The following is a 25,417-nucleotide window of genomic DNA, read 5'->3' as shown; positions in this document are numbered from 1 at the left end:
TGTCCTTTTCTATTAGGTTGGTGCAAAAGTAATTGTGGTTTAAAAGGTAATTGCAAATACCGCAAAAACCGCAATTACTTTCGCACCAACCTATTTTATTTTTAAATTGCCGCACTCATTTAAAAAAATTATGGAGAATGAGTACTACAAATAAAATGGGCATTCTTTATTAAGGAAGTTTTATGTTAATTCTCCTATTTTGCACCAATAGTTGTATAATTAGAATTCAGTTTCCTTTGGGAGTTATCTACATTGAATATTAACTGAAATAAGAGGTTTTGACCACTACTCATAGTAAATTTTAACAGTCATTTGACCTAAATGTATCAAGTTACAATTAAACATATTCTTAAGATAAAAGTCACAAGAAACAAGTTTCCTATATTTAATATGTATACAGTAACTTTCCTATAAGATGGGAACTTATTAAAGTTAGGAACTTTATAATATGAAAAGTTGAGTCAAATTAAGTTACATTGTGCTTTCATGTACAAAAGATTGTAAATTTTAAAATTAACTCTTTTGACCAAATATTTTGAGGTAAACAGAAGCAGAAAAAACTGCACCAGCCAGGAAGATGTGAAAGACAAAGATTTTATAAATGTGTAAAGTCCAGAAAGGCTGAAGGGAAATTTGGAAAATCTAAAGGAAACCAAGAAGATTATATCAATAATACAAATAATAGGGAATGTATGAGGTGTAAGGCATATTTTTAAATTAAATATTCTTTATATAAAACAAAGCATGCTTCAAAGAAATAGAAAATATTTATTACACAAAAATGTAGTAACTGACAAATTACCAATTTGTTAAACTTAGAAAAAGTACTTATTTCATAACCAAAAAAAAAACTGTACACTTTTGTTACTCAAGCTAATTTACCTCCAAGATATAAATGTTATAAAATTTTGGTTTGAAAAATGTCCTTCTGTGATTGTACCAATTTATTTTGCAATGCCATGACAAAAACAAAATATCTTTGAAATGTTCTGAGTATTTAAATGAAATACTGTTTGTAACATAAACATATTCATCAATAAACTTTTATATCAATAATAGGCCAGCATACACATTAAATACCTTCTTAGTAAATACTAACAGGAAATACTAATGACAATACCGAATGGAACTTGATACCTGTCAATTCACATAACACAATCAATCTGACTAGACTAGTGATATTTAAAGAACATGGTTAAGCACTCTGTCCTATTATAACCGAATATGCTAACATTCTCATCATTGAATACCAATTTCATTATCTCATATTCTTTTCTAAACTCCTTGTCTCCAGGTTGGAATAGCCCTAAGAAGAAAAAGAGAAGAGCAATTATAAATACATGGGAAATTTTTTTTAAATCCTAACTGATTAAATGTTAACTTTAAAAAATGTCTATAGATTTGCTTTATCAGCTTTTTACTGTAAAGTATACATACAGAAATTGATAAAATATAAACATACTCATTCAATTATTATAAAGTGAACACCCATTCCAACTCTTCTTTACCTATGTGGGATATGTAGAAGTGGCCCAGAGCCTGTTGGTCCTATCTTTTTGGTTCGTTCTTCCCAACCTTTGGTAGGTTTGTAAAGTCTAGAGGGATCTCTGCTAACATTGTTTTCAACCTATAATCAGAAGTAAAATGAGTGCCAGTTAATTTATATGACCTATTAAGTTTGTACTTATGAGTAAGATCCTTAGTAACAAAGAGCAGTTTTAAGAAAAATACTTAATATTAAATAAAAAATAACTGTTAATAACCTCTTTAGTAAATTTCTAATTGTTCTCCTATAGCTAAAATAAATTGGGACTACAGCAATCTATTAATAAACCGTTAATTTAGTTTCTTTTTTCTAGTTCAGTTATTCTATTTCTATTGTCCTATTTTTTTCTACTCTTATTATGAGGGAAATGTAATGCAGCAAAGTATAATAATATTGGCATAGCCAGACAATAAATTTAGGATAAACACCCACCAGTAAGTTCTTTGTTTTATCCATTAGAGTCAACAACATCTTTAGCTATGAGTATCACCACTGACATTAAGCAATGCTCATAGCTGTCATCGGTCTAAAAGTAGAGGTTTATATAAAAAGAATGAAGAAAAGAACAGAGTAGGTATAGAGAATTTAGGGGGAAAACATGAGATGCTTATAATGTGAAATGGTAGAATTCAAATAGTTGATTAAATTGTACTAAGTTAGGCTACATAATATGTAAGTGAAAATGAAATTTAAAGGAAATGATACAGAAATGAAACAATATAAAAAATGGATTTTGTTTGTATCCTTACAAATAAAGGAATTAGGATAATAACAATAAAAATGAATTAATCCCAGTACAGAATACCTTTTCTTTTAATTTTGCCAGTCTTCTTTGTTTTTCTGCCTTTTCATTCTCCTTTGACTGTCTATCAAGAATTTTCAATTCAAGTTTATATAAATCCTAAAAAAAACATATAGCAACAAAAAAAAATCATAACATTGAGAAAGTAAAATTAGAAAATAATAAAAGAACAAGATAAATAAATGAAGAAACAAAAACGCATAGACACAGACAATAGTTTAGTGGTTACCAGAGGGTAAGGGGGAGAGTAAGGGGTAAATGAGGGTTTAAGGGATCAAATATGTGGTGATGGAAGGAGAACTGACTCTGGGTGGTGAACACACAATGCGATATATAGATGATGTATTACAGAATTGTACACCTGAAACCTATGTAACTCTACTAACAATTGTCACCCCAATAAACTTTAATTTTTTAAAAAAGGAAAAATTAACTAGAATTTGTTGCAAAGTTTAGTTGCTTATAAGTAAAATTACTTGCAATATCAATACTCTTTTAATATTCACCTTTTCCAACAAATTAGAGCCAAAATTTTCTCTGAATGTGAATGTAATACATGCACATCCTTTCTGAATCACTTGCTTTTAGGTATCTCTTATAGTTCAGTCTAAAACTCCTTTTAATAGGAGTTAAGCCCATTTTCACTTATCAATACAGGTATGTCTAGTTTTAGATCTGTCATACTATAATTTTTGTTTTACAGATTAACATTTTTTATGATGTGGCCTGCTGGCCTTTTTAGGGAGCAGGGAGGCATTTTGTTATTTAGGGAGGTATATATTTTTTTTAGAGTGACTAAAAGAAATTCCACTATTAATGTGTTTTTGTCTATTTTTTTGCACTTCCCTTGTTTTTTGCTTTACAAAGGTTATTGCTATGTATTTTGATGCATACAACATTCCATAATGCTTATATTCATAACAGTTATATCTCATTTGTACCCTTTTTCATTTTAAAGTACACTTCTTTGTCTTTTTTAATACTCTTTGGACTGAATTCCACTTTGTTGTTAAGATTGCAATCTCTTTGATTAGCATTTTTCTTGTACATATTTGTTTAAAATAAATTATAATTCCACCTCTTAGCAATAACATGGATTCAAGTATACACTGAGTATCTACAATGTACAGGTACAGGTATAAACAAAAGGGCCAAACCTCTGCCCTCATGGAGCTTATATTATGGTGGGGAGATGAACAGTGAAGAAGTAAGCAAATCACCTATGGGGAAAAGGGATTTTGGCAGAGAAGACAAGACATTCATGACCAGGCCTGTGGCTACCTTTCCAGCCGTCTCCTGCTGGTTCCCATCTTCCACTTGATGCCCTATACTGAAGTATTTTAACTTACCCCACAAACCACACTGCTACCCTTTTCCAAGCTGCCATTCACGCTGTTCTCTCTGCTAGGAAGGCTCTCCCCTTTCCTTCCCTTTCTTCTTCAAGACTCAAATCAGGTATCACCTTCTCTCTGATATTCATAACTATGATAACCTTCCCTCACTGCATATCCACCTCCTAAAGTTCTCTGTCCATACCTCAATCACCACACTACTTACCACGTTATACTGAAATCTCATACCTGTACATCTATCTTTGGCTTACTCATTTTGGTAGGTGCAAGCCCAACACATAAGCAGCAATCAGTTTTTGCTGGACTGAATCTGGAAGTTATACCTCGGTGTAGCACTGACAAACTGCCTAGCAAACATATTTACTCACTCTTTCTTGAAATCTGGAAATTTCATCAGCAGCAGTTTTCCTTTTTTCTGCCTTTTCTGCCTTTTCCTTTATCTCCTTTTCAAGTCTTAAAAATTCTTCCTGTTCTTTCTTCTGCTGGGTATAGTTTTCTAGTAGTAATTTTAGTTTAAATTGACGTTGGCGCTCTTTTTGCTGCTTTTTCTCTTTCTCTTCCTCTTCTTTTAACTGGGAAGCATATTTCATTGACATTTCTATACTTTTCTGTTTTTTCCAAGCTTCAACTGCCAATTTCTGCTTCTTTCTTTGTTCTTCTTTTTGTTTTTGATTATCTTGTTGTTTATTATGAAAAAGCATAGGTATGTTTTCTGCCTTCTCCTTTAACTTGAAAATTTCCTTTTTTTTTTGCTGTTTTTTAATTTTCCAAGTCTGAATAGACTAAATAATTTAAAAAGACAGGAAGAAAAAAATATTTTTAATAACCAAAAGCACTTTAAAATACAACCCTCAAATCCATCTTTCTAGAAAGAAGATTGATTGCAGGATATTGATTGCTTAGGTTTTCAAGTGTTTTTGTTTGTTTGTTTGTTTGGTTGGTTAAACCAATGCGATGTTTTCTACTTCCATTTAAAAAAGTTAATATGTCTTTTAAAACACTGAATAATGGTGTATTCTTTTGGTCTATCTCTTCCTCTCTTAATCCCCAGGTTCACAAGGACCACATCTCATTCGTGTGTGAGAAGAAACATCCTTTTCCTCTGATATCTCACTTCTGTTTCCAAATCCTCTTTCTAGGCTCAGAATTCTTTCTGAGTGACTTTTGTCTGGTCAAATATCAGAAGAGGAATTAAAAGTGAGGTGGTTTTAGAGCATGGGCTCTGAAACCAGGCTACTTAACACCAAATCATGGCTTTGCCATTTACTAGGTGTGACTTTGGATGAGTCACTAAAGTTCTCTGTCTTCATTTTGCCCATCTGTAAAAATGATGGGTAATACCTCTCAAACAGGGTTGCTGTGAAGATTAAATGAGTCAGTGCCCGGCATGTACTGCTTTATAAGTGTTAAAAAAAAAAAGCAAAACAACTTCATAGTTTTACATAGAGTATATAAAGATTATTTAAAATTCTATTAGGTTGGTGCAAAAGTAATTGCAGTTTTTGCAATTATTTTTAACCTTTTACACTGCAATTACTTTTGCACCAACCTAATAGTAGCCTTCTCTGTCATAAAGGGTACTTCTACTGAATTCCTTTCCCCTCAAGTCAGGAAACTGTTTCTTCATCTTTCTTCATGGTGTATCTCACTCATTCATTCAATAAATCTTTATGGAATGTGCACTATATGAAAGGCAATGTGATAGGAACCACAGATGAGTAAAATAGTACCACATGGCATCTAGGACAGTGCTACTCAATATGCCAGTCCGCAAGAATATCAGAGATTCAGGCCAGAACATAAATCAATGCACTGCTTTCTTCAATGAAAAAGCTTCCTAGGAAAAAAAAGTCAACTGAACTAAACAGCATGCTTACTGGGTAGCTGATTTTGGTGTAATCACTTTATCTCACTGAAGATCAATAACAATTTGCAAACTAGCATCCAGTCCATGGACCAAATTTGAGTAGCACTGTTCTAGGTGAGATAAGATACATGCATAAACACCAGAATACATGTTAGTGTATGGATCTAGAATATATTTTAGAATATAAACAAAGTGTTAGTGAAATTCTGAGGGGTTACTTATGGGTGAGGGCAAGAAGGAAGCAGCATCTGATTTGGGCAGATTTTGATAGGTTGGTAGTTGAGGGGGAAAGAAAGAATGGAGGTTCCTTCCAGAAAGTGAGAGGAAGATAAGCAAGGGTACTCGGGCCACAAATTTCAGGGCATGTATGAAAATATCTGCCTTCATTTAGGCAAACACAGAACATATTCGAGGAAGTAGGAGATAAAAATGATGTTTCCTACTTAGCATTTAAACTCAGTAGATATAAAACTACATTCCTGATGTTTCCCCTCAAATTTCCTTCTTTTCCTCTAACATGTCCTATTTCAATAAATGGCACCTCCACTTTCATACTCTTTCTTACCACATCCCTACATTCAATCAATTATCAAGTATCAGGAAACAGTGGTTGGGAACAAAAAGAGGAAGCTAGAATCAAGGTGCTTCACCTTTATTACAAGAGGCACTGTGTGTTCTTTTTCCCGAGAGAGGTGTTTCTCAAACTAACTTGTAACAGAATAACCTAGAGGACTTGTTAAAACACAGATTCCTGAGCCCCATCCCCAAAGTTCGGAATAGGTCTGGGATTGGGGCGTGGAAAATTCTATCAAGCTCCCCGGTGATGCTAATTTTGCTGGTCCAAGGACCCCTTTGATGGTCTAGGGACCCCACGTTTTCAGTATCCTGGGAAACAGCCCCCAAAATTCCTAATAGCTTGTTATTTTGAATTTTTAAAAATGACTTAATGTTTCAAAAAATTTCTATCTTCCTACATTTAAATAATTTTGGAGAGATAAAACAATAAACTCCAGCTATTTCCTCTAAAAATTAGACTAAATGTGGAATGGAATTCATATTTCTTTAATGCTCCTTAGGTAGGTCACCTGTTGAACAGTCATATTTTTGTTGTTAAATAAGCAAGTTGAAGTTTAATATAGCTGAAGTCTACAAAACAAGTGACTCAGATTATATAAACCCATGGTTCTCAACCAGGGGTGAGTTTTGCCCTCCAGGGGACATCTGGCAATGTCTGGAGACGTTTGTGATATTCACAACTAAGGGGGTGTTACTAGCATCTAGCGGGTGGCCTCGAGGCCAGGAATGCTGCTACATCCTACAATGCACATGACACCCCTCATAGCAAAGCACTAGCCAGGCCAAACAGTCAACTGTGCCAAGGTTAAAGAGTCCTCATCTAAACCACAGCCGGAAGAACACTTTTTTTTTTAAGTTTTATTGGGGAATATTGGGGAACAGTGTGTTTTTCTAGGGCCCATCAGCTCCAAGTTGTTGTCCTTCAGTCTAGTTGTGAAGGGCGCAGCTCTCTGGCCCATGTGGGAATTGAACCAGCAACCCTGTTGTTCAGAGTTCAAACTCTAACCAACTGAGCCATCTGGCCACCCCAGAACACTTTTGTTAAAATGGAACTTTTTAGATATTTGCTATACTTAAGTTACTCTTTTCTCTGGGGTAGCCTAAATTGTGACTCTTTCAAAATAAGCAACCGAGGCTGAAGTTCCAAATCTCAATGGAACTTTTAAGAGTCAAAGAATTTTTTCTACTGCCTCTTATTTTCTACTGAAAACAATGTGGCCTTTGCTGGTTAAGATGCCTTTTATCAAAATCCTGTTAGATGTGAACATCCCACATTTCTGGTGGACACAGAGGGTTTTGCCCAGAATCAGAAATTTTCTGGCCCAAATTGGGGTAGAAATGTTTGGCCTTGAGAAAGTCCAACTGTAGTTCCATTCGTTAAGTAAAGTTATTTAACTTCTCAATGCCTGTTTCACCTTCCATAAGATGGGGGGGAAAAAACTACACTATACCTCAAGGAATTGTTGTAAAGTTAATAATACATATTAAAGAATTTAGCACAGTGCCTAGAACACAGAAATATATAACAAATAATAGCTATTATAATTATTATTACCTCTTTTTTTCTTTCTTCTAGGGCCAGAAATTTTTGATACCATTTCTCATGCTGTTGAACTTCATCCTGTGTTCTTCCAGGAAGGTGTTCTAGAACTTCTCCCATAAATGTTGACTTCCCTTTGTGTTTGTTTCTCACCTTTACAAAGTTCTGGTGATCATAATCATCCCAGCCCCCTTGTCGCCCTCCTGTTTGCTGAAGGAAGTTTTCAAAATCTACTACTTCTTCTGGAAGAGTACTTGCAGTTACTTTGTCTATAGGAACTTTGCTTGACATTGCTCTGAAAGCTTTCTCTGTTTCTGAATTACTCAAAGCCCATGTGTCAATTTTTCTTGATATGGCACTCAACTCATTATTAGTTGTTTTCTCTTCTTTAATAAGCTCTGCATATCTAAAATTTCAAAAATAAAGTTTGAAAAAGATACAAACCAATCTATATCAATCCTTTATTTTTTCCTCAAATTTAATTATTGCTCTTTCCATGTCATCTTCTCCACTTACCATTATTAACATTTATAAATCTATAAGGAGTGATCAAACAATACGGTGAATGTTTAAATAAAAAAGTATTTATTACAGTAAAAGACACATTGCCTTTAATTATTTATTACAGTAAAAGACATACTGCCATTAATCTCCCTCAAAACACTCCCCCTCACTTCAAATATACTTATCCCATTGTTCTTGCCACTTTCTGAAGCAGTTCTGGAAGTCTTCTTTTGTGAATGTCTTTATTCGTGCTGTCGCGGCTGCCTCAATGTCCTGAATCGATTCAAAATGTTTACCTTTCATGGTCATTTTTACTTTAGGGAAGAGCCAGAAGTCACAGTGAGGACACACCATAATGCTTTTATTTGACAGAAGTTGCTGTACCAGAAGCGATGTGTGACAGGGAGACTTACTGTTGTGATCAAGAAATACGGTGAATGCTGCTACCAAGTGCCATCAAACGGAAAGGCAGGGATCTTCAATATGGGAAGCTGCGCATCAAACCTTAGTAATAGTGTGTGACAGGTTTCTATTTATTCAGTGCAGTCAGTTGGGTGTGAGCTACAGTTGAGAGAAGGTGTGTATTAAATTGTCCTGTAAATCATCCTCCATCATGACATAGCTCTGTGTCACACATTGCTTCTGATATATGGAAATTTCTGTCAAATAAAACCATTGTGGTGTGTCCTCATCCACCTTATTCACTGGATCTGGCACATGTGACTTCTGGCTCTTCCACAAAGTCAAAATGATTCAGGACATCGAGGCAGCCATGACAGCATGACTAAAGACACTCACAAAAGAGGACTTCCAGAACTGCTTCAGAACGTGGCAAGAAGGATGGGATAAGTGTGTTCAAAGAAAGGGAGAGTATTTTGAGGGGGACTAATGCCAATGTGTCTTTTACTGTAATAAATTTTTTATTTAAACATTCATTGTATTGTTTGGTCATACCTCGTATGTCTTAAAAGTGTTTCCTCAGAGAATAAAACAATCTTTCAAATTCTTATTTGAGATTTTATAGTGTCCAAATACAAATGAAAATTCACTTTAAACCTGAAAAGCAATCTAAAACTTAAGAGAGGTGTTTATTACTTTTGTGTAAGACTAACATGAAATATATAACAATAAAATGGTTTGTATATAATAACCTAGTGGAGTTATTAATAAAGTACTCAGGCTTATTGATAAATAAAGGTCAATAATTTTACATTAAAGTACATTTAAAACATACATCAACTTCTGCTCTTCCTTAAAAGTGTTAATTGCATTTTCAATTTCTTCCATCATTTCTCTGAGCTTTTCAACAACTGTAAAAAAAATGGAGAAAAATTATGTCATATTTCAGTATGACTAAGAATTAAATATTGGGGGGAAAAATGGAATGTTCCCTTAATTTAAAAACATTTCTTTGACTAAACGATAAGAAAAATGTGCTTTTAAAAGCTAATTTTTATGATTACAATTTTTTTTCTGATTAGGGATTTTTCCTTATGCACACATATCATTAAATATTATTTACAAAAGTTTCCATACTACACATACTGTTTTGTGACTTGAGGTTCTTATTTAACAAAATGTTGTGGTTAACTTTCTTTTATGTGTACACACACACACACACACACACACACACACACACACACACACACACGAGGTCTGACAATTAAGTTCATGAACTCGTTGCAAAGATGTTGCTAACATTTTTTGATATCAGAGGGATTATTCATTATGAATTCATATCAACTGGACAAACAGTTAATCAAGTTTACTATTTGGAAGTGCTGAAAAGGCTGCATGAAAACGTTAGACGACCTAAACTTGTTGCCAACAATTCATGGCTATTGCATCACGACAATGCACATGGCACTGTCTGTGAGGGAGTTTTTAGCCAGTAAACAAATAACTGTATTGGAACACCCTCCCTACTCACCTGATCTGGCCCCCAATGACTTCTTTCTTTACCTGAAGATAAAGTAAATACTGAAAGGAAGACATTTTGATGACATTCAGGACATCAAGGGTAATACGACGACAACTCTGAAGGCCATTCCAGAAAAAGAGTTCCAAAATTGCTTTGAAGGGTGGACTAGGTACTGGCGTCAGTTCCAAGGGGAGTACTTTGAAGGTGACGGTAGTCATATTCAGCATTGAGGTATGTAGCACTTTTTCTAGGATGAGTTTGTGAACTTAATTGTCTGACCTCGTTGTACAATTCTCCAATGTATCCTTATCAATTGCTAACCAAGAAAGTAGGGCTTATCTCCATTAATACCAAATAGAAACATTCTTACTAGAAAAGTATAAATTTTTCTAATGAACAATAGAAAATACTAATACATAAGAAAGAATATAAAACTGAAATTTACTTACAATCAGGTGTAGGCTTCACATTTTTTAACTGATGCTGAAGTTTCTTTACATTATTCTGTATTTTGGCCAACTGTTGCTGGATTTTTGCTCCTATAAGGAAGAAGTATGTACTTTAAAATAATTCTATGATAAATGTGTTTATAATTCAGGATTCTATACATAAGACTGATCACCATCACAGGCAAACAATAACCAAGAGCAATTAAATAATAAACAAAAGATGATTATTTATAAGTGTCAAACAGCCTGAACATTTTAAGTACCCTTGCTCTAAATAAAGCATCTCTCAATTTCCTTCAGTATTTTAAAGTACAATGGGTTAAATATTAATCTAACTTCTGCTAAGGAAATGTCTCTCTCTTTTTTTGACTGTGGAGACTGAGTTATTGGACACTGTTTTAAATACATGGATCAGCAGCTCAGGCTTAGTCATGTTTTGTTCTCCAAAAGTTTTTTCTTTTCAATTTGTTATAATTTATGGAAATAGAATTTGAAATAGATCTCAGCTCTGTTGTTGGAATATTAAAACTGTCTAGCCAGTATTAATTCTATGAATACTGATCAACTTCCTAATGAGAATTAATTTTATCTAACCACCTCCTCTAAGATGGGGGCCAGTAATACCCACTGCTGTCAGCATCGTGGCCTTGATGAGGTGCCTTAGCTGCCATTTAGCGGTATATATGCTATATAGAGAGAGGTTGCCAAGCTCTTCTAAAGGACCAGCCAGAAATGTTAGGCCCATAATAAAAGCATGAAAAACAGAGGAGGGGCTCAAAGACATTTTCAGCTGTTCTGTATCAGCAGGAGAAAGACTGGATTCTTCTTTCATGTTTTCTTTCTGAAGGAATAATCTTATTTTAATATCTATTTAAATTATTAGGCTAACATATATGCGCATTTACATTCACACATATGTATATATTTGTATTATATATATATATATATATATATAATAGCAATATTATTTTAACATCTTTGGTTACTTTATGCCCTTCCTTTTTTTTTTTTTTTTTGCAACTTTTTTACAAATGATCACAAAGCACCGAACAGCTGTGCCCCAAAGTCCTTAAAAGCAATTTTTTTTTTTTAAAGTTTATCTATAGGCCTGGAGCCAGTGCTAATATCCAAGACACATCTCAAAAACGTATGTGTGAGGTTTGTTCTTTTTGACTTGTTCTTTTTTTAATTAAAATTCAAGAGATCCATAAAAGCAGAAACTTTACCTAACGTATTTTATAGGGTCTTAAACACTGTTGGAACTTTAGGTCAAGAAACTTCTCCAGTAAAGTTAAATAACTAGAAAAGTGTTTTTTGTTGTTTTGTTTCTGCCATAGTTTGATCAGCCACAAGTGATACCTCTATAGGGCAAATGATCCTTTAGTTATTCATTTGGAACCACCCTGTACAGGCAAACCATGGAAGTACATTATTACACAAACACAGGCTAAAATTCAAGTTGTGTCATGATACTTGGGGTAAGGAAAAGGTATTTACTACTTCTAGCTATAATATGGGAAGGGGAAACTTCTATATCGTTCCACTAAGACAGTGCACTCCTTCCTCTCTTATATAAGACAAATACAAAGGTGAACAAAGAGAGGCAAAAGTGCAGAACAAAAAGAAAAATGTAAAAAAAAAAAAAAGAGTTGCCTTAAAAAAGAAAAAATCAAGTGACTTAAAATGCAGAGAATGGAGACACTCTACTTAATGGCGTGATGGAGAGATAACAAGACCAGCCTCCAGTTGTCTACAAAAGAACTGAGGGAAACTAAGAAGTATTAACCTAGAGATGTTTAGATTTCTTTATCAATCAAAGAAGAGAAAACTGAAAATTTGGTTTTTATATTAGGTCCAGTTGTCATTCAAACAGAAGAGGGAGAATGATTTTTGCCACTACCTGACAAAAGACGACTTTTTAAAACAGTGTAAACTTATGTTCTGAAAGAAAAAAACTTATCAAGAATTGCTTTTATTTGGCTATACAGGATTACATAAGCAGTATAATCTCTATGTAAGACAATATTTTATAAAGCTTAGTTAGTTTGTAACTATTACTTTTCCTTTAAGCAATGCTATGCAGTTTTTTTATTATAAGTATTGTTCAACATATATACTTTACAATGAAAACAAGGTATTCTTGTAGACTTCTTTTTTAGAATTCCAACATTTAGTACACTATTAACGAGTGACAGTCATAGTAAACAATAAAAAATTTTTTGTACAATCTATAAAGCACTTTTTCATATAGTATCTCATGGGATACACAGGACAGCTCCCGTGAGGTAGAAATGGTAGGTTTTATGTCACGGACAAGTAAACTCAGACTTAAGCAATTACGTGATCTGATCACTTCGAACAATACTATCAAGTACAGGTTCTGAATCTGTTGATGTTTATTCAGTCCAGGTCTCAGTCAACAATACCAGGGTGATGAGCTAAGATCAGATAGTCCAGGAATCAATTTCCCTTTATGTTAAGAAATTTTAATAACATTAACTGGTTTCTCAACCCAAACCCAAAATCCTCTTTTTCCTACTAAATTGACAAACCAGTTCAAATCACTAAACAGTGACCTGAAAAAATTCATATCTCTAAATGACACTCATTACTTTACTAGAAAGTAACTTGATAGAAGTTTAACACAGTCAATGCACAAATACAAAGCACAGGGCAAAACTACAACTTTGTATCACTTGATAGTTTTTGTTCATCATGCACTCAACTTACTTTCTGTTTTCCTGCTGTTTATCAATTTATTTTCCAATTCTTCCAGCATACTATACTCAATTCTGAAGTCACTTTTTTGGTTGTAGAAATGACTGTGTTTATCTTTTTCTATGTTAATAACTCTTTAGGAAAAGAAACAAATGATAGAAATATGATTTAAATATTTTAAATTGTTTAACATATGAAGACACTCATAATAACCAGTACTTTATACTTGGATTAATTCATCTAAGAAGTCAAAATATAATTACTTGAATAATAAGGATAAGAAGTCAAAATAGTAGTTAGAAAAGAGTTAAGTTCAACTAAACTCACAAATAATTTGAATGGTTAAATTATAAAATGTTAATTTAAGAACACGCAGTCATACACTTGCTTTGAAAATACATAAGCCTTTGGCTATTATTTCCAACTCAATCTCACTGTGGCCTGAAAATGGCCGGCACCACTGCTGATGGCTGCTTTTTTTTTTTTTTTTTTTTTAATTTTTTTGTTTTTTGTTGAGAGCCCACTGGCCCATGTGGGAATCGAACCCGCAGCCTTTGGAGTCAGGAGCACGGAGCTCCAACCGCCTGCGCCACCGGGCCGGCCCTGATGGCTGCTTTTAACAGGAGATATTAACTTTGTAACCTGAACCAGGACATTTAACCTTTCCTGGTATGAACCTCGTCATCACTCACATGTGAATAATAACAGCTCTCCACTATCCAACCCAAGAGGGCTGTGATTAACATTTTATGAGATAATATATGTGAGGGAGCTTTATACAGTAAAAATGTACTATGGAAATGTAAGTTATTAATATTATTTAATGAAACTAAAACTTCAAGAGGCAAACAATCTATGAAGACAGAAAGTTTAGTATATTTAAGGGATATTGTGTACATTTACTTCAAAGCTTCTTTGGATTTAGTCCATCTACCAGTAAGAAGTTCTAATGTTAGTTTGAATCTGTGGTAAAACAAAACAAATATTGTACTATCAAGAAACTTATTTTGGTTGGACAAAGACATCTATTTTCTCAATACCTGTTTTCTTTCTCCCAGAATGGAAATTAATATGAATACTTCACTAATCCTGTAGAAAAGGAGTGGTGGGTTGGCTCTGGCCATTGGCTTAATTTCATACAACCTGAGAGGTTACTATGGTAGAGCTCCTACTCCTTTTCACTCTGGCACACAGAGAGAAAAAATTGATATTTATGAGGCAGACCAGGGAAAACAGAGGAGACTGCTCCAAAGGCTGCCCCAAAGGCTGAGGGAAATCATAACTTAGCGCTTGTGCTTGGGAGCCAAAGCATCGGGTAGGACAGAGATGTCAAACAGATTTCAGTCTGCAGGTCAAGTCGAATGGATAGAGGGAAGCTACTGGAGTCCTGCGCTGAGGCCTGGGAAACCCATGGCTATGGTTGGTGGGGGAAATTACTTTGATCAAATAGAAATTTCTAGTATTGACACATTTTGCCATTCCTGGATTAGAACTATTAACCTATAAAAGCATTCAAAACATATAATGGAGACAAACTGCCAAACATACGAAAAGATGCTCAACTATTCACAATAAGAGAAATGGAAATTTAAACTAGATCATAGTAAAACTGTACTGTAACAATCAGACTGGGAAAACCCCGTCAAGTTTAAATAATATATACTAATGATAAAACTGGGGAAACAAGTCCTCTCATTGCTGGTGAAACTGTAAATTGCTCATGGAGGACAATTTAGCAGTATTTACCACATTTGCAAATTCATATACCTTTGACTCAGCATTTCTACCTTTAGGAATTTTTCCTAAAGATACACTCACACATTACAAAATGATGTGGGCCTATGTGGATACTACAATTAATTGCAGCATTGTTTATTATAACAAAAGATTGAATTAACCTAAATGTCCATCACTAAGGGGCAAGTTAAATAAATTACGGTACATTCATACACTGGAATACAATGCAGGGGCCCCATGTTCTATGTACTGATACGGAAAGATCTCCAAGATATACTCGTTTTATAACAAAGATTTTATATGAAAATGTTAGTCATACCCAAAAGTAGAGAATGGTAAATTGACCCCTCAGTACGATGAGGATATATCCCTCATACCACCCTGATTCAACAACTATGCCTCTCTTTTTCATCTTTCTTTTTCCTTCCCCACCCCTTTTTTTTTGCTTAAGTATTCGAAAATAAATCCATTACATTATGTAATTTCACTCCAGCATACTTCAATGTGCATCTCTAGAGATTATGGATATTTGATTTAAATAACAACAGTGCCATTATCATGCCTGAGAAGACCAACAATTCCTTGGTATCTAAGGTATACTCTTAAGTTAAAACAAACAAACAACAAACAAACCAAAAACACAAGATCCAGAACAGATGCAAGTACTTATATAAAGAAGGGAAAATTTGAGTATGTATTTTCATTTCCTTATAAACACAGATTATAAAGTAACTCTGGTAGGATACATAAGAAACTAAAAATCATGGTTGTCTGAGGGGAGGGGAAGAGGGTGGCGGGGGTCATAGGTGAAAGAGGCCTTCCATTATGTACTCTTTGATATGTATTGTTTTTCTGAGCCATGCAAATGTAAAATAAAACAGAATTATATTACAAATTGTGTTCTTTTTTCTTTGTATTCAATGAGAATTATTGGATAGAAACACTGTTACAATGAATTTTTCTAATATTCTTTCAATGAGTTTTTCCAAAACCTTGTAACAGATGCAGAAACCCTATTCAAAACTGTAAAACCAACACATACTGGTAGACAAGTTATCTATACTGGCATATTCTACTGGTTTGCTATATATGAACATTAACCGCTTGGTGGATTACCATAAATTAAAACCCCTAACCTAGAGTCTGATTCTATCTAAAGTAATGCATTTTAGAAATCAAAGAAAATAAATTTGTATTCTCTCAAATTCTGAGTATTAAAAATACTGTATAAGTATTATACAAATTCAGTGTGATTTCAGTCTCCCAAAGCTACGATACGGTATAACTTTTCAAAATTCAAACAGTATACATTTTTATTGGTAGAATTTCTAGACAACTGCCACTAATTCTGGTCCAGAAACCATTTCTTACAAAAGGCTCCTTTTCTCTTGGTTCCTTAGCAAATTGATACTGTATATATTCAAAGCAGTGTTTTGATAAAGCTCTCTATAGGATAGGGTTGGGTGCTCTCAAGTTCTTCTCTTGTGTCATTCTTCACGATATTTATATCATGGTGCTGTTGACAATATTCAATAAAAATCACTGGTTCTTTAAAGAAAAAACTACATATACACTACAAATTAAAATTTCTCAATTAATCTTGTTATAGTTTGCAGGATGGATGTGAAAGGAGCAGAGACCAAGGGAGGGAGACCAATTCAAAAGCCATTTCCAAAAAAAAAAAACCCCCAAAAAAAAAACTCAAGGGTATAGACTTTTCATTAGAATTAATCACTCACTCAAAAATATTTACCAAGGGCTTACCTTGCTAAGTGAAAATGTATTCAATATTTGATATATGAGATCTCAAGAAATAACTGTTTTGTTTCCCTTGAAATATACTGCTTCAAAATGGTAAAAATAAAATTTAAATAACTCTACTTAAAATTATATTAAATAGTGTACTATCATTTGCATCACAGTTCCCGCCTTTCTCTTGTGTTATATTTGAAACGCTAGTGACTAAAATGCTATAACTTAATGTGGACTTGGATAGGGTGATGTGAAATTAGCTTTACAATGTTCAGAATAAAATGGCTAGTAATGTTATATGAAGATAGTATTATTATACTTACTGATTTTTGAATTTTTCTGCTGTGCGTATAAAATCTGCTTTCCTAGTCCGATTAACTTTCTGCTTCCAGTTCTGAAGTTGAAAAGCACGAATTCCACCTGAAGTACCAAAACAGCCATCATTCTGCATAAAAAAACAAAAATAAATTTATCTTCAATAATAAAAATGGTAAGAAAGTGGATTTGTTTTTCCAGAGATAAAAACATCAATAATGGAGTTTCTCAAGGGATAATTTTATCCATTCATCCATCGATGGACACCTAGGTTACTTCCGTATCTTGGGTATTGCAAATAATGCTACAATGAACATTGGGGTGTATATATCTTTTCAAGTTAGTGTTTTCATTTCCTTTGGATAAAAACCCAGAAGTGGAACTGCTGAATCATATGGTAGTTCTTTTTATTTTTTGAGGAAACTCCATACTATTTTCCATAGTGGATGCACCAATTTACATTCACACCATTAGTGCACAAGGGTTCCCTTTCCTCCACATCCTTGCCAACATTTATTATTTCTCGTCTATTTGATAATAGCCATTCTCACTGGTGTGAGATAGCATCTCACTTCTCACTGAAGTTTTGATTTGCGTTCCCTGATTAGTGACATTGAGCAACTTTTCACACACTTGTTGGCCATATGTATGGCTTCTTTGAAAAAATGCCTACTTTGGTATTTTGGTATTGGTACTCAGCCCATTTTGCAATTGTTTTTTTTTTTTTTTTGGCTATTGAATTGTATGACTTCTTTATATTTTTTGATATTAACCCCTTATCAGAAATATGATTTGCAAATATTTTCTCCCATTCAATAGGTTGCTTTTTCATTTTGATGGTTTCCTTTGTTGTACAGGAGCTTTTTAGTTTGACATAGTCTCCTTCATTTTTAGAGAATAATTTTGCTGGACTTGGATCCACGGTTCAGTTCTTTCCTTTCAGCATTTTGACTATGTCACCCCACTGCCTTCTGGAGTCCAAGATTTCTGATGAGAAATTAGCTCTTGATCTTATTGAGGGTCACTTGTATCTGTTGAGTTGCTTCTCTGTTGGTGATCTCAAGATTTTTAGTTTTTGTCTTTCTATAATTTGATCATGATGAGTCTAGGTATGGATGTCTTTGGATTTATTCCACTTGGAGTTTGTTGAGTTCCAACAACATATACATTAATATTTTTTCATCTAATTTGGGGAGTTTTCAGCCATTACTTCTTCAAATATTCTTCCCTTTCCCCCTTTCTGTCTCCTCTCCTTCTGGGACTCTCATTATACATAATGTTTAATGGTGTCTCACAGGTTCATTTTACTTCATTCTTTTTTTCTTTCTGTTCCTCAGTCTGGATAATCTGAATTGACCTATCTTCAAGTTTACTGATTCTTTCTTCCACCAGTTCAAATTTATTGCTGAGTCCCTCTAGTAAAATTTCCCCCCCTTCTTCCATCTCCCCCCAACCCCGACTCCGGTTCAAGCTGTTGTTTCTCAGTCTAGTTGTCTAGGACGCAGCTCCCTGGTCCAAAATGGTATTATGAGCCTTGCGCTCCCCCCCCTCACCCCGCTGAGGCAGTCGGTCTCTGGTCATTGGTCGGACACTCACAGCAGTTCACAGCAGCTCTTACCGGCTGCCAGCCACTCACAATGGCTGCCAGCCACTCATGGCAGCACACGGCAGCACACAGCAGCCCATGGCAGCTGCTGGCTACTCACGCTGGCCACCAGCAGCTCACAGCAGCACACGGTAGCCAGCGGCAGCTCACGGCAGCTTATGCCAATCTCTGGCTGCTCACGGCAGCCCAGCACCTAGGAGAGCCGTTGTTCACAATTTTAGTTACAGAGGGCGCAGCTTACTGGCCCATGTGGGAATCAAACCAGCAACCTCGGCATTAGGAGCACAGTGCTCCAACCACCTGAACCACCAGGCCGGCCCCCTCTGGTAAATTTTTCATTAAGAGTTATTGTACTTTTTAACTCCAGAATTTCTATTTAATTGTTTTTGTTATAATTTTTATCTCTTTATAGATATTTTCTAGTTGGTAAGACATAATTCCCACACTTTTAGTTCTCTAGAAATGGTTTCCTTTACTTTTTGAACCTACTAAAAACAGGTGATTTAAAGTCTTTGTCTAGTATGTCCAACATCTAGTCTTCCTTAGGGAAGACATTAAAAAAAAATTCTCCTGTGTGGGAAACCATACTTTGTTTCTTTGCATATCTCATATATTTTTTTTTGTTAAAAACTGGACAATTTAGATAATATAGTGTGGCAACTCTGAAAATGAGCTTCTCTCCTCCCAAGTTTATTGCTGTTGCTGTTTGTTTAGTCACTTTCCTGAACTAATTCAATAAAGTCTATTTTCTTTGTTTGAGGGCACTGAAATCTTTTTGTGAGCTTAGTTGTCAGCTAACGATTGGTTAGTCAGAGATTTTCTTAGATATCTTTAACCAATAATCCTTCCAGCCTTTGCTAAGGGGGCCTGTGTGTGTATTGGGGCCTACCTTCAACACTCAGGCAAGCAGTTTACAACTCTACAATAGCCTTCACTTCCTACTTGCACAGAGTCTCTAGGTCAGCCAAAGATAAGATCTTAGGATTTTTCAGGTCTTCTCTGATGTATTAGTTTCCTGTTACTACTATAGCAAACCTACCACAAATCAGTTTACAACAAACTTAATGGCTTAAACAACACAAATTTATTTTTTTACAGTTCTGGAGGTTAAGTCTAAAATTAAAATGTTGTCAGGACTGCATTCTTTTTGGAGGCTTCGGGGCAGAACTCCCTTACTTTTTTTTTCAGCTTTTAGAGGCCATCTTCATTCCTTGGCTTATGACCTCTTCCTAACATCACTTCATCCTCTTGCTTCCATCATCAAATCTCCTACCACTGTCTCTAATATTCCTGCCTTCCTCTTCTAAGGACTTTTGTGAATACACTGGCCCACCCAGATAATCCAGGATAATCTCCCCATCTCAAGATCCTTAATTTAATCACACCTGCAAAGCCCCTTTTATCATGTAAGGTCAAATATTCACAAGTGGTGGGGGTTAGGGTGTGATTATCCTTGGTGTGTGTGTATGTGGGGGGTGAGGGGTGCACATTCTTCAGCCTACTACACCTGTACAAGCACACAGCCCTATGCATGTGTGATCTTCTAGAGGAAATTCATTTTGAGTAATCATTTAAAGGCACAGAAGGCATGTAGTTATTGAAGGACTAACTCCAGACAGCCAAGTAACACTCACACTGGCTGCCAGCCACTCGTGGCAGCACATGGCAGCATACAACAGCCCACAGCAGCTGTCGGCCACTCACGCTGGCCACCGGCCGCTCATGGCTGCACACAGTAGCCCACAGCAGCACTCAGCAGCCCATGGCAGCTCACGGCAGACAACCGCTGGCTGCTTACAGCAGCCCAGCTCCAGGGAGAGCTGTTGTTCACCATTCACAATCTTAGCTGTAGAGGGCACAGCTCACTGGCCCCTGTGGGAATCGAACCAGCAATCACAGGAAGGTCACTATAAACAAAACAAAGAGAAGACACAGCCCTATCCTGGTACAAAACCAGGACACACACTAATGTGATACCATTAGAGATACTTCAAAAAAAGTCATAATTCAACAGCTAAAATGATCAAGAAGGGAATGGCATTTGAGAGGAGGGCCGAGATTTGCAGTCTTCAGTCTTGAAAGGCAATGGCTAACAGGGATTACAAACATATAACCTACAAATATTAAAAAGTATAAATAGGGTATATTATTACTTTTCATAACAGGTGAGAATTTTATAAGATTCCACACCCTATGGAGCCTGTAGGATAAAACACAATATAAAATAATTCTAAAACTTCAAAGATAATTACTTCAAAATAATTTAAGGGAACTATTATGGATTGAATTATGTCACCCCCTCCCCAAATTCTCATGTTGAAGCCCTAATTTCCTTTGTGACTATATTTGGTGATAAGGCCTTTACGGAAGTAATTAAGGTTAAATGAGGTCGTAAGGATGGGATCCTAAACCAATAGGACTGGTGTCCTAATAAGAGGAGGAGACACCAGTGATATCCTCCCTGCTGGCCTGTCTGTCTGTCTGTCTCTCTCTCTCTCTTCTTCTCTCTTTCTGTCTCTCTCTCTGCACAGACTTCAATAAATATGCACAGAGGAAAGGCCATGTAAGGATACAGCAAGAAGGTGGCTGTCCACAAGCAAGAAAGAGAGGTCTTCCCAGAAACCAACCCTGAAAGCACTTGATCTTGAACTTCCCAGACTCCAAAACTGTAAAAAAAAATAAAATTTCTGTTATTTAAGCCACATAGTCTGGTATTTGTTACGGAAGCCCTAGAAGACTAAAACAGGAACTTTAGATATTTTGGCAGACATCTCTAATATCATGAGGTTGTCATCAGGAAAACTACTTCTTTTCAAGAACACAGTTTGTTTTACTGTTAGTCAATAGGAATATTCATTCACGCAATCATATGACAAACATTCAAGTTCGGTACTGGGGTATAGAATTTTAGTGTATAGGTGTGTGTGGACGTGTGTGTGTGTGTTATAAGTTGGAAAGAGTACAAAGATAGATATCACATAGTTAAACTCCTCAAGAATCACAATATGGTACAGCAAAGATTCTGATTACTTTTTTTAAAAATCCAAACACCCTTGAGTAATTCTACTCCATTATTGCTGAGATTGTCAACCATGAGGCTTTGCCCTCCCTAAAGTGGTGAAAGGGTAAAAAGCAGGTTGTCTCAACCTCAGCACTATTAGTATTTTGGACCAGATAATTTTTGTTGTGGGAATCTACTCTTTGGCCTCTACCCACCAGATGCTAGCGGCACACACAAACTATCCCCCATCCCTGCACAGTTGTGACAACTAAAAACGTCTCCAGACATTGCTAAATGCCAGAGACTAATATAATATTTGGAACAGGTGATTCTGATCCAACCCTGGAAGGCAAACCTCTGAAAATCACCACAGTGCAGTGATAAAAGTGTGCATCAATAACAATATTAGGCAACTTGTGAGAAATGCAAATCAGGAAGTCAAACATGGTTAGAAGCATCTAGAAAAGAAATCACTTTCAACTAGAGCGACCTTGAAAGGTGTCCTGGAGAAAGCCAGCAAGATGGCTAAACCACTTGGGTCAGACATTAAAAACATTTTACATATTATGTATTTTTACATATTTTATATATTTTTCCTGAAACATTTGGGCCAGAATTAGAATAAAGAGAATTACAGAGGATGTGTGAGAAAATTTGTGTGAGGAGGAATTTCTTGAATTTATATAAGACACTGTATTTCCTTAAAGGAAGAAAAATAATGAAACTGTCCTCAGCTCACAACGGCCTTCCTTCCAGTTTGGACTCATCCACAAATATTTAGTGACCACCTACTATGTCCCAGGACTACACAGGCACAATTCTGGGAGCTGGGAATACAATACTGAATAAAACTTCCAAAAGTTTCTGCCCTCATGGAGTTTACATTCCCACGTGTGGGCGGTGCATAGAGAAAGACAATTTAAAAATAAGTATGAAGGGGCCAGGCCGGTGGCTCAGGCAGTTGGAGCTCCATGCTCCTAACTCCAAAGGCTGCCAGTTAGATTCCCACATGGGCCAGGGGGCTCTCAACCACCAGGTTGCCGGATCGACTCCCACAAGGGATGGTGGGCTGCGCCCCCTGCAACTAACAATGGGCAACTGGACCTGGAGCTGAGCTGTGCCCTCCACATCCAAGATTGAAAGGACAACAAGTTGACTTGGCAAAAGTCCTAGAAGTACACACTGTTCCCCAATAAAGTCCTGTTCCCCTTCCCCAATAAAATCTTTTTTAAAAAAAGGTATGAAATATGTAATATATGATACGGTAGTAAATGTTATGGAGAAAAGGAAAACCAGAAAGAGGGGTGTGCTGGGTAAGGGGATTCAGTTTGGAGAGGTCATGGAAAGAATTATTGAGCTGATGGCATTTGAACACAGATATCTGAAGGCAGTGACAGTGGTAACCATGGGAAAGAGCATTCCCAGCAGAGGGAACAGCAGTTACAAAGTTCCTGAGGCAGGAGAGTGCTTGGCTTGTCTGAGGGACAACCAAGAAGGCAGAATGGCTGCACCAGACTCAGAGCCGGGCACTGGAAATGCGGTGACAGGGGGGTGCGGGGTCAGCTCACAGGCTCTGGAGACCAAGGAAAGGATGCTGGCTTTCCGTCTTGAGTGAGATAAAAACCACTTGGAGGCTTCTAAGCATGAGTGCCATTACTGGACTGAATCACCCTGGCTACTGAGAATACTTATTAGGAAGGCAAGACTGGAAGAATAGAAACCAATTAGGCGAGTATTTCAGCCAAGGGAGAAATGATGGTGTGGACAAAGGTCGTAGCACTGGGAGTGATGAGAAGAGGGGGACTCTGGATTTATTCCCAAGGAAGAACAGAGAGGAATCGCCCATGCTTTAGGCGTCGGCTGTGAGAGAGTAAGAGGAGTCAAGCTCATTGTCCTAAACAACGGGATGCAACAATTCTCCTCGAGGGCTCTTCTGGTCTTCACCGTGGAGAAAGGAGTCCCAAAAGGATCTCTGGAGACACATCTGCCCCACCCCACCCACATTTGGTTCCTCCTCGTGTTCCCAGAGCAGGCACAATAGAGCGGCCGCCAACCAAGCTTTGCACCGGGGACTTCCGAGACATAACGTCCACGGCTCGGGAAGGTGCATATTTCAGTTCCAGTCTTTTTACGGAAAACACGGAGTCACCGAGAGGTTAAGTGTGTTTGTTCCTATCACACACTCTGAGGAGGTAGGGCCAGGATTGCCACCCGGGTCGTCCTCGACTCCAAAACTACACGGAGGCGGCTTTGTATTATGAAAGCAGTGCAGGGCGCGCACCAACAGAGCGCAGCGCCGGGCGTGTGCCAGGCCCCGAGCCAGGACGGGCAGCACCGCCTCCCGCTCCCGCTCCCACGGCCGCGCCGCGAAGGACACCTGCTCAGCGAGGGCCGCGGGCCTCGTTCCGCCTCCGGGGCCGGCTGCCCCTCGGGCCACACCGGCCGCCAGACGCTCCGGCCCTGCTCCGTTTACCTGTTGAGGCACCGGCGCTGCTCCCACGCCGGTCCCGGTGGCGGCGCCCGCCCCCGCCACAGCCCCGGCTACAGCGGTGGCTGCCGCCGCCACCACGACTGTCGTTAGCGCGGCCATCTTTCCTTGTCCAGCCGCTGCGACCCCCCTGGCCTGGGGGTTCGGGCGCCCGGAGCTCCTGCCTCTGCAGACGGTTCTCCGCGGGGCCAGGCTCCCACGGGGACTCAGGGCCCGGCGTGGATGCGGGGCGGGGCCGGGGGCGGGGCGGGGCCGGGGGCGGGGCCGGGGGCGGGGCTGCTTGGGCTGCGGCGCCCGCACGCTGGTTGCCGGGTTGGCTTTGGGCTGCCCTGGGTTTGCCTACTTTTTTCTGTGCAAGTATCCTTATGCGTCAAAATCTTTCTACACCTCACTCCTCTCGTCCCCTAACCGCCAAGAAAATTCATTGTTTTTCATTCTCATACTTAAACATATTCGTGTCATATAAATAGCTATATCATATCTATCTTTATCTATATATATATTTTATATGCTAGAACTTCTTTCCAGATTTCTACTAAGTGCTGGTGAAACTGAGTCTAAATGAAAAGGCATTATTGACAGGCTTGAACAATAAACTGTATTTCACTTTTCAAAGAAACAAAACAGCATGCCCCACAGTATCAGACATCAGAGGCAGGAATGCCACAGTTGCACTCCTAGAACCTGAGGTCTGTCTTTGCTTAACTTACATATTTGCATTTCTTATCCCTTATAATGAAAGTCTTGGTTCCTGTCAACTGTAATTGGAAAAAAAATTTTTTTTTTCTAAAGATTTTATTGGGGAAGGGGAACAGGATTTTATTGGGGAACAGTGTGTACTTCCAGGACTTTTTTCCAAGTCAAGTTGTTGTCCTTTCAATCTTAGTTGTGGAGGGCGCAGCTTAGCTCCAGGTCCAGTTGCCGGTTGCTAGTTGCAGGGAGCACAGCCCACCATCCCTTGCTGGACTTGAGGAGTTCCACCGGCAACCTTGTGGTTGAGAGCCCACTGGCCCATGTGGGAATCTAACTGGCAGCCTTCGGAGTTAGGAGCACGGAGCTCTAACTGCCTGAGCCACCGGGCCAGCCCAAGAAATTTTTTAAATATATTTTTTTAAAGTCTTGGTTCTGTTTTTGTCCTTAGACTATGTCCTGGACAGAATATTCAATCTGTGTGTTGTCAAATTTTCTGAAATCTGTCTTTTCTTTGAGTAGTTATAGAATCAATTTGTATATAGTAGTTGAG

General features: G+C 37.2%; 1 protein-coding gene across 2 annotated transcripts; it reads right to left on the bottom strand.

Annotated features, from left to right (window-relative positions):
• Positions 1-143: 143 nt before the first annotated feature.
• On the bottom strand, positions 144-24,376 carry CCDC112 (coiled-coil domain containing 112). Of its 2 annotated transcripts, XM_081054403.1 has the most exons (10): positions 24,160-24,376; positions 17,088-17,209; positions 13,288-13,409; positions 10,558-10,647; positions 9,422-9,497; positions 7,699-8,089; positions 4,069-4,482; positions 2,352-2,447; positions 1,509-1,627; positions 144-1,306 (listed from the first exon to the last, which is right to left on the bottom strand). In XM_081054403.1, the coding sequence occupies exons 1-10, from the start codon at positions 24,274-24,276 to the stop codon at positions 1,276-1,278; spliced, it is 1,578 nt and encodes a 525-aa protein (XP_080910529.1). In that variant the 5' UTR covers positions 24,277-24,376; the 3' UTR covers positions 144-1,275. The 2 variants fall into 2 exon arrangements, with proteins under 2 accessions (XP_080910529.1, XP_080910530.1); XM_081054404.1 differs by lacking the exon at positions 2,352-2,447 and having other exon boundaries at positions 1,134-1,306.
• Positions 24,377-25,417: the final 1,041 nt, after the last annotated feature.

Source organism: Rhinolophus hipposideros, assembly GCF_964194185.1.
Source record: "Rhinolophus hipposideros genome assembly, chromosome: 7".
Taxonomy (NCBI): Eukaryota; Metazoa; Chordata; class Mammalia; order Chiroptera; family Rhinolophidae; genus Rhinolophus; species Rhinolophus hipposideros.
Note: the sequence above shows the minus strand (reverse complement) of the source record. Positions and strands in the feature narration are given on the sequence as shown.

Bases quoted from the DNA above. Each gene is read 5' to 3' on its own strand.
- CCDC112 (XM_081054403.1), bottom strand. From the start codon at position 24,276: ATGGCCGCGCTAACGACAGTCGTGGTGGCGGCGGCAGCCACCGCTGTA. The intron at 9,498-10,557 runs GTAAGTAAATTT...TTTTTTTTACAG, and splicing joins TGTGAAGCCTACACCTGATT to TTGTTGAAAAGCTCAGAGAA. The intron at 1,307-1,508 runs GTAAAGAAGAGT...TTTTCTTCTTAG, and splicing joins CTTCTACATATCCCACATAG to GGCTATTCCAACCTGGAGAC.